This window comes from Gobio gobio (genome assembly GCF_949357685.1).
Source record: "Gobio gobio genome assembly, chromosome: 1".
Lineage (NCBI taxonomy): Eukaryota > Metazoa > Chordata > Actinopteri > Cypriniformes > Gobionidae > Gobio > Gobio gobio.
The window spans coordinates 15,877,120-15,887,597 of record NC_137097.1 but is presented as its reverse complement, the minus strand read 5'-3'; the positions used below and the strand labels follow the sequence as shown (position 1 = coordinate 15,887,597).

At 38.3% G+C, this 10,478-nt stretch overlaps 1 protein-coding gene across 1 annotated transcript; it reads left to right on the top strand.

Annotated features, from left to right (window-relative positions):
* Nucleotides 1-5,487: 5,487 nt before the first annotated feature.
* Nucleotides 5,488-8,536, top strand: LOC307134174 (uncharacterized protein). The gene is made up of 2 exons (XM_079829709.1): nt 5,488-6,478; nt 7,296-8,536. The coding sequence occupies exons 1-2, from the start codon at nt 6,100-6,102 to the stop codon at nt 8,339-8,341; spliced, it is 1,425 nt and encodes a 474-aa protein (XP_079685835.1). The 5' UTR covers nt 5,488-6,099; the 3' UTR covers nt 8,342-8,536.
* Nucleotides 8,537-10,478: the final 1,942 nt, after the last annotated feature.

Here is a 10,478-nt window from a genome sequence, read left to right as displayed (position 1 = left end):
AAAAATGAAATGTAATTTATTCCTCACCCTTATGCCGTTCCACACCCGTAAGACCTCCGTTCATCTTAGGAACAGAAATGAAGATATTTTTGTTGAAATCTGAAGGCTCAGTGAGGCCTCCATAGGGAGCACAGAAATGTACACTCTCAAGATCCATTAATGTACTAAACACATATTTAAATCAGTCCATGTGAGTACAGTGGTTCAATATTAATATCATAAGCAACGATAATATATATATATATATATATATATATATATATATATATATATATATATATTTATATTTTAAGAATCTTAAACATAAATAGCCACACAAATGTGGTCCAGGAAAAGCGTACTTTGATTATCTTCACTGCATGCATATTTAAAGGTCCCGTTCTTCGTGATCCCATTGTTCAAACTTTAGTTAGTGTGTAATGTTGCTGTTAGAGCATAAATAATACCTGTAAAATTATAACGCTCAAAGTTCAATGCCAAGCGAGATATTTTATTTAACAGAAGTTCCCTTTCAAAGCCTACAGCGAACGGCTGGCTTGGACTACATCCTGGTACTTCCTGCAGTAATTACGTCAGTAGAACAGACTAACCTCCGCCCACAAGAATACGCGAAAAAGGGGGCGTGGTCTTGTTGCTGTCCCACGTGGAGAAGAGGACAGTCGCGTGGAGAAAAGGAACTGTAGCTTGAGTGTGTTTGTCGCCATGTCGTCGAGACGCTGTTATTTTCATCCCGGAGTCAAATCACCTTTGTTTGGCTTTCCCAGGGACGCTATAGAGATCATTCTCCCGTTAAGAGGCATGACCTTTCCGTACAACTTGCGCTAAGCTGCTGTCGAATCACAACACGGGAACCGCTGGCACAATCAGAACTCGTTACGTATTTCTGAAGGAGGGACTTCAGAGAACAAGGAACTCATCAGCCCGTTTTTAGGACAGTGAAAACAGCGGTATACAGATGAGTAAATTTTGTGAAAAATACTGTTTTTTTTTTACACGCGAAACATGAACACATGTTATATTGCACACTGTAAACACAATCAAAGCTTCAAAAAAACACGAAGAACTGGACCTTTAAAACAAAATGAAATATAACATTCAACCTATAAATATGTGGTTCAGGCAATATGTGAATATGTACTCTGATTATCTTCACCGTAATAAAATGAAATATGACAAACACAACTCTCTTTTTTGTAGGGATGCACCGATATGAACATTTTGGCCGATACCGATAACCGATAATTCTTAATATTTGAAAGCCGATAACCGATATATTGGCCGATAAATCTAAATACAAATTTTAATAAACTCTGAGAGCCTGATTACAAAAACAAAAGGCTCACCATTAAAAGCCATGGCCCAAACACTTCAACATAAATCAAACCTATACACTACAGTAGCCTATTTGAACCAGTGTGAGATTCCTTACCTTTTCAAATTAATTTTACACTCCTATGGCCAAAATTGTTTTTTTTAACACTTTACAATAAGGTTTAATTTTTGTCAGTATTAGTTAACCAACAATGAATGAACAATACTTCAACAGGATTTATTAATTTTAGTTCATGTTAATCTCAACATATTCAGACCCAAAGTTGTGTCTTTTAACATTAGGTATGAACTGTGAATGGACTGTTACAAAACACAAACATTTTATTACTAAAAGAAACAAAGGTTATTGCTCTCTGTTTGTTCATGATAGTTAATGCATTAATAAAATGAGACCTTATTTGTAAAATGTTACCAAAAATTATATTGTCTAAAAAATAAAAATAATATACCTAAATAATGCAAACAAGTAATTGAACAGCATTACTGAGGCTGCATAATAAAGAATCAGAATGCAAGTGCATGAAATAACCTCCGCACAGACGATAAAGAAATGGCTTTAATCAAACCATATTGTTGATGGAAATGATACGAGAACAATAAAAGTGCTAATTATAAAAAATAATGCTTCTGTGTTTTTGAAAAAAAAATATATGTTTAATATTACAGTAATAGTAAACATCTGTAATATTAGTCTAGTCTATTAGGAATAATGTTGCTGTTTGAGAGCGCGCTGAAGCTGGAGAGAATGAACGAACAACCATAAACTGAAGCGCTTAGAAGTTTAATTAACAACTAAACGCATCATATATGAGAACAATCAGATATTTATACAAAATAAATATAATATTACAACTTATATTAGCACAAAATCACGCATAGGTGAAGGGTTATAACTCCTGTGGATGCTCTTCCCCTGTTTGAGAGCGTGCTGAAACTTAAGATGATCACCGGTACAGTGAAGCACTGCAGGTTATTGACTTAACCAAACACATCCTATATGACTTTAATCAGATGTTTATACTACAAAAACGTAATATTACGACTTACATATGCTTAAAATGACGCGAATGCACAAGCGAACTTGACTGTGCTGGTCAGAATGCGTTGTTGACGCTTCCCACAACAGCGCGCTGAAAAACAACTAAACCCAGAGAATTCACTACGTTTTATAACAGAAATATTCTCATTGCAGTGTTATGTATAGGACAGTCCCAGTAGTTATTAATGCTGTGCATTTCTGTTTGAAATGCGCGCGCCGGTACAATGAAGTGCTTTACTGCATTGTTTATTAACTCAACCAAACGCATCCTATATGATATTACATACACAGAATAATAATAAATATAATATTACAACTTACAATGGCACAAAAGGCTGTGAATGCACAAGCGAACTTGACTGTGCTCGTCATGAAGGTGTAACTCCGTGGGCGCGCTCTTCCCTCAACAAACGCGCTGAAACACAACGCTCTTTTACAGCCTATTCTATTCTCATTATCATTTTATGTAGATTATAGAAGACTTGCGCTGCACATGTTGCACATAACTGTATTTTCCTTTTCGAAGTGATTCCAAACATATTTAGAGCAATTCAAACCCATCATGGTGGACAGCGCGTCCGTCTCAGCTGAAGGAAATAATACATTATCTATTGGCTTGACTATATCGGTCAAATTTTCTTATTGGACCGATAACGATAACATCAAAAATAATCATTTATCGGCCGATAACGATATGTTGCCGATATATCGTGCATCCCTACTTTTTTGTTAAACGTCAGTTTTAATAATCAATAATGGCCATTATAAAAGTATAAGTAAAAGGTATAGGAAGCTCTCCAATAAGAAATAAAGCAAACCATTCAGTCAAAAGTATAAAGTCAGCACTTTAGTAGGCTATGGTGGTAAAGTTAAATATGCAAGGCATGTTTATTTATATATCACAAATACACAATGGTAAATCAAAATGCTTTATAGGACTGGGCGATATAATCAAAAAATAATATCTGTATTTTTTGTTTGAATGGCGATACACGGTATACATCCTGGTATTTTATACGTTTTCCTATTTGGATGCAAAAAAATCAGTATAAATTTTTTTTTTAATATATGTTTTTACATCCTGCCCAGTGATGTCCTAAAAACAATGTTGATATTGAAAGCTATAAACCAATACAGTGACTGTAATGTAGGATATATTATGTGCAAATTGGAGGTTTACAATTAATAATTTTGTTTTTAAATTCACTAAACTAAAAATGAAAATAAAAACAAAAGCATATTAGCCTATATTTATATATTACCACATTTTAATGGTCACTTTCATAAAAATATACTTACTTTTAGGTTTAAAATTCCACATATGGCACATTTATTGTCCAACAACAAATATTTTAGAAATATTTAGTCAAAATTTATGGCATTCCTATTCTATTGCACTCCGTCTGTTTGGCGCGCATGCACGCAGTGGTGCGTGTTCACAGAATTTTAGCAGAGATTCACTTGCAGAAGGCGCGTCCTCTCCTGACATAAAATGGACATATTTGCATGACTTTCTAACATTTACTGATGGAGAGTATACCTGTGAAATGTAAGTTATGCACTGAGGAAAGCACCACATTTCAAACGCATTAAACAGAACAAATAGGCTATTTATCTGTCTGTCAGCACAAGTATCTCTAAGAGTGTCTGACAGGGCAAGCTGCTTTAAACTATACGGGTCAACTATATTCATTTATTTTGAAGCCCTTAATATAAAGCATGTGTCTTGTTGAGGACAAATTGTATTATGCACTTTCCCTGCATCAGCTCATTTTGCGTACTCCGCTATTTTTCAGATGCGTTTGTATCAATCTACTGTATATCGATATAAACGGTATTGCCTCATTCCTTATTGTCTCTAAAAAATGTATCCATGTATATTGTAAAAACTCGATATACCGCTCAGCCCTAATGCTTTACATAGAAAAGTTATTAAAATATTGATAATCACAACTTAATAAAAATACCACGTTTAAGAAAGCAAATAACAATAACCAAAGATAAAATCAATTCAATTCAAATTTATTTGTATAGCGCTTTTCACAATACACATTGTTTCAAAGCAGCTTTACCAGAGATGCTCACAAGTCTCTGAGCTAGAGTCAAGATTCAAGAGTTTTATTTGTCACATACACAGTTATATACACAATATACAACTGGCAGTGAAGAGTCCAAGTCAAGTCTCAAGTCTCTGGGCTCGAGTCCAAGTCAAGTCTCAAGTCTCTTTATTATAATAAGTCTCTGGTTATAATAAGTGTTGCATCACATACGGCGACCCATCCAGGCTGTGTAGAACACTGCAAAGCTATATATAAGGAATTCAAAGCATGTAATAAGTTATTTTGACACCTTTCTCTATTAACATACCATATCAGCTCATTAAACCTGCAGATGTCGATCAATGAATATGAAAAGACAACAAGTAAGATGCTTATCTAATAGCTAACAATTTTATGTGCAACAAAGCACATCTGAAACCACAAAGTTCTGGTACTCAGGGTATCACAAAAACATTGCAAAATTTATAAGCAATAACACTTTTTTTCCACTTAAAGAGAGCACACACTCAAGAAAACACACAGAAACACTCTCTCACAGTCACACACACGCACTCAAGTGCACACACACTACCCACACGTGGTTTACGGGGACTCTCCATAGGTGTAATGGTTTTACTAATGTACAAATGGTATAATCTATCCACCTACACTAACCCTACCCCTAAACCTACCAATCACAGAAAACTTTTGGCCTTTTTTGAATTTCAAAAAGCACCATTTAGTATGTTTTGTTAAGCAGTTTGGATTATCAACCATGATTAGGTTTTATTTGAATACCCATGTTGAAATATAATCTTAGTGACTGTCCTTTTATCTAAACATAGCATTAAATAATCAAGACATCACTAACAGGTTAAGTAGAATTTATTTTTATTTATATTTATATATATATATATATATATATATATATATATATATATATATATATATATATATATATATATATATATATATATAGTGCATATATTTAGTGAAAGAGTTGATTTCTCTAGTGAATTAACAGCTGTGGACACTGATCTGACTTCTGACTCAGAGGTAAATGATGGACGTGACATTGTTTACAAGCTGTTTGACATCTTTGCGCGATTGAAACACTGATTGAGCGATTACACGACATATAATAAGTTTCAGTAAGTGTTATTCTCAACATACCTTAAGATATTAATTCATGTTTATTCTTCTGGAAGAGATGATCGATCGCGCGCGCGCCGCGGCCGCTTGAATTGACGCGCCTATACAGTGATAAGTCGTCACATTTTAGAGCGTCAAAACGGCATTTATCGTTTGAATTTCGTGATAAAATGAACTGAATGCTTTTATTCTTTATACACATTTGTGTCCTCATAAATCATATACAAGAACACACACACACACACACTTTTAAAAACCTATGATGAGTGGCACAGCAGCGGCAGGTGCAGTCGACATGATTGTTCGTTGTCCTCTCATGTGTGGCCGTGCGCAGCAGATACGTAGTACGTCACTAGTTACGTGGCAGGTTATACACAAGTTTTTGAGCCGTTTCCGCTCTACATCGTAAACTCCTCCCATCAATGCAATCCACTTCTGTTCTGGCTGGCTGGGTTTGTTTTGCTAGCTAGCTCCGTTGTGCCGACAAAGCACTGATATCGCAGTTACAAAGAGGATATAACGTTAAACAATTACAACATGAAGAAAAGTGGCTGGGGAACGACGTGTGCGGTAGTTGGTTGCAAAAACTCGAGAAAGCACCTGAACGAGTGGTTAGACAGAGAGTGCTACGACCACAAACCAGCCACGAAGAGGCAATGTCCATGCGCTCCATTGTTTACATTTTTTCGCAAGCCTGATACTGACTCGGAATCAAGGACCTGGCTGAAGGCATTGAATTTAAAGAAACCACCCTGCAACATTTTTGTTTGTTCCTATCACTTTGTTGACCAAAAACCAACCAAGGATAATCCTTTCCCAGAGTTGTGGTTGGGATACAATCGCCCTCCCCAGCCAAAGAGGTGTCAACTCACCCAGCGGACCACTGCAAAAAGAAAACGCAGACTTGAATCTGAGGGTAAGTTCAGCAACTTTAGTAATGAAGCTGACAATACTGTTAATTATGAAGAAGTTGTCATACACTAACATTGCTACCGGTATTTTGCTAAGGCAGATTGTTTTGGAGATGGGACAAACAATGCCCACGATAGCTACATCATTAATTGTGTGTGTGTGTGTGTGTGTGTGTGTGTGTGTGTGTGTGTGTGTGTGTGTGTGTGTGCTTGTATATATGGTTTACAAGGACAAAATGTCAGGTTACTCACCAGCATTATGAGGACACTAGTGTTCCCGTAATTCGGAGGTCATATGTTATTTTCTGGCATAAATGAATGCCCATATGAAGTTTTTTCATTTTCTAAAAAATGACCTTACATACCATGATGTGTATGTGTATGAATACAACTATGACCTTACATACCATGATGTGCATGTGTAAATAGTCCTCTCAAACCAGGTAATGATTACGGTGTGGTATGTCCAAAATATTGAGAACACTTTGGCACAGACACTGTTTTACAATTTGAAATGTAAGAGGCTATGACTAAACATTTAATTTTGCTATTTTCCTACGGTCAGTGCGTTGGTTACTGCGTATCAGAGAGAATTGAGGTAGCAGAAAGCAAGTAGAACTTTAGCTATCTGAACAGCCTCCTAGCTAGTTTAAAATGGGTAAATGCAAGTTTAATGAAAAATGCCTGGAGAATGATGAGTTCTTGTGGTGTTTGAAGCCGGTGCCTGCACATATAAAATTTTGCCATTGTGATATTTGTAGTGAGAGGACTATATGCCTGCATTAATTTTGCTCCATCAATGTTTTCTCTTCCCTTTTTTAGATGCTCCTGAAACCTGTCAGTCTGCCTGTGAGGCTGAGCCTGCTACACCAAAATTTCGAGATGCCCAGACCCAATGGGAGGATCCGTCACATATTGACCACATGTACTGTTCAACAACACAGTCTGTTAAAGTAGACAAGGCCACACAGTACGAGGCAGAAATGGGCCCTACTGTGACTAGCACAACGGTCATTGATGATGCTAGGTCCCGGCTGTATACAGGAGTGCGTATGGTTCAATTTTTCACCCTGGTGAGGGTGTTGTTGCCTTTCAGTAAGCCATCAATTACCCTTCCCGTTGTTGACCAAATCCTGATGACCTTGATGAAGATAAAACTAAACCTAATATTAGGAGATATTGCTCACCGCTTCAATGTGTCTACATCCATGGCAAGCATTGTGATTAGTCACTGGATTGACGTGATTGGTGAACAGTTCAAAGTCCTGATCCCCTGGCTTCCAAGAGAGACCATTCGTGCCACCATGCCCTTGTCATTTCAGAGAAACTACCCTCGAACCACCTGCATCATTGACTGTGCCGAAAGTGCCATGCAGAGAGCCACAAACCACGACTCAAGAAGTGACACTTTCAGCCAGTACAAATCACGCAACACTGTGAAATATCTCGTCGCTGTGGCCCCTAATGGGCTAATTATGTTTATATCTGATGCCTATGCTGGCAGAAGCAGCGATAAGTTTATCACCATGGACAGTGGGTTCCTAGACTATCTGAGGGCTGGTGATGAGGTCATGGCGGACCGTGGGTTCACCATTCGAGACTTGCTTGATGAGAGAAGGGTCCGTTTGAACATCCCTGCATTCACCTACAGGCGCAATCAGTTGACCAATGAGGAGACGACACGCACCAGGCGAGTAGCCACTGTCCGCAAACACGTGGAAAGAGCAATCCAGAGACTCAAGGTCTTTAAGATTTTATCCCAGAACGTTCCCATCAGCATGGCACCGAAACTGGACAACATCTTAACCATATGTGCTGGCCTAGTTAACCTGAAGAGTCCACTAATCAGAGTGCCTCATGAGGTTTAGAATCTTGCCTTGTGTCCCTGTCTACCAACACCCAGCCATGTTGTTCATTAAATACAGATAAACACAACAAATACTGCATGCATTGTATTTTTTTATATTATATATGAATATTTTCATAGTAATGTAATTGTGTGGGCTGCTTTTGTATTTTACTACTTAATACCTGTTAGGATTAAACACGCAATCTTTCTTGTTGAAACCATTTGTTTAGTTTCCTCGAAACAATTAATTCATCCAGTGTTATTTATGTACAGTATGAGCTTACTATGAATGATGAACTGTGTTAAAAGAAATTGTAGCACTCTAAGGAACATAAGGCCTATCATTCATGATCGTAGTTCAGTGCAATAATTAAATAATAATTAAACGAAATGAAATGAAATAACATCAAACTTTAATTTTCATTCAAACAGTACAGGCACACTGATATATTGCACAGCATAAAGAGATAATGTAATGTACCGGTAGTTTATTTTAGTTTTAAAATGCTAAGATATTTACTGCAGAACTGTAACCTTCCCTCAACAAAATCATCAACAATTTTTGGGAGCATGTGGGCAAAGTAGAATGTGCGCAGCCTTATGATATGCCCCTGGACAAAGCCTTGGTCGTAGGGTACTTCGATTTCTAGGTGCTCAGTGTTGTTCCAGATCACCAACTTGGAGTGCTGAAGCCCTGTGCAGTACATCCCAATTTGTACCTGCATGTAGTAGCCTTTTGGACCATTGCAGGCAATATGGTAATCTACCCTATCTCCGTTTGCCACAGTTGTGATTTCGCAGTTCTTTGTTGCCAAAAATTCTGCAAGTGACTTGTTTCCCATCACAGGTGATTTGATCTCCAACAGATTGTCTTTGTTTATCACTCCATCAGGAGATGCTGCAAGCCACGGTTCCTTTTCGCACACCACTAAGCCTTTGGTTTCAATGCTGTTGCCCAGAGTTTCCAAATAGTCCCTTGCAAGTTCCTCCCCCTCCGCTCCTTGACGGGTTGCGGCATTGCCACGGAAGGATGGGTGTAAGTGTTCAGACAAAAACTTGTCAGGTGCCGTGGTTGAGCGAATGGGGACCTTTCTAGCCGTGCTCGCTGTGACGCGCACTTTCCGGTCATCATGCCAGACCTGTTCTTTGCTCTGTGCTTTTGTAACCTTCTCAATCTCCTCAAGCTGGGCTGTGGACATTTTAATGTATTCATCATAGAAGGTTCTGCATTTTACACAAGCCAGTGGTGTGTGGTGCTCATCATGGGTTAGGAGATGGAGTTGTGGACATGGTGTTGGCTCGGTGATGGAGGAGGTATTAGCATTAAAGCAGAGCTGCAGGAGGCTATTCCCAGGGCAATTGAAAAGTTCTGCCATTGGTGAGGCAAGTGCGTTCTTCCTCCACTCTTCATGAGTCCTAAAGAGTGTCACCTCCTGTGCCGGTTCTGGAGTGGTAGAGGATGGCTGTAAAGTTGGTGACGGCTGGTAGAGATCCTTCCTGTTGTGTCGTTTGAAGCGCACATACTTCATCTTCCTCTGACCAGCATTTCTTTTAGACCCAGCATTCCACTGGTTCTGTCCGTCTGTGCAGGCACGCCCGGTTTTCCCCTGTCTCACAGCATTTTCTACCTAGAGAGATATAGTAAAAAAAAGTGCATAGATATTATAATGGGTTTACTGCACACGTCATATGATGTAATACATTGCACACATAGCCTACAATGAATATACAGAACATTGGGCTCGCAGAAATGCACTTTATGAAGAAAATGCGTTATTATTATTATCATCATGGCTAGGAATGGGAATTGATAAGATTTTATCAATATCAATGCCACTGATGATTCTGCTTATCGATCCAATTCTTTAGAGGAGGAGGGGAGTGCTGTTTCATGCATACTGAGTTTCACCGGGTTTCTCTCTCTGCTCGATTCCCATCCCTAATCATGGCACACACGCACTTTGCACTCTAGCAAAGTAGCCAATGATGTAGTACGGATACCAACAATAAAAAAAGACATAGGCCTAAGCTACAATGGTCAAATAATATAGTTAACTTTACCTTCCACAGGATCGCAGCTGAGTGGGAACAAGATCTCCCTGGTCCAGCTACACACGTACATCCCGCAGTTTTGACTTCTCCAGCTTCAGTTACCA

What these genes read in the sequence shown, in the direction of transcription:
- LOC307134174 (XM_079829709.1), top strand. Translation starts at nt 6,100, where the DNA reads ATGAAGAAAAGTGGCTGGGGAACGACGTGTGCGGTAGTTGGTTGCAAA. An exon ending in ACGCAGACTTGAATCTGAGG is followed by an intron (nt 6,479 to 7,295) that starts GTAAGTTCAGCA and finishes TCCCTTTTTTAG; the next exon opens with ATGCTCCTGAAACCTGTCAG.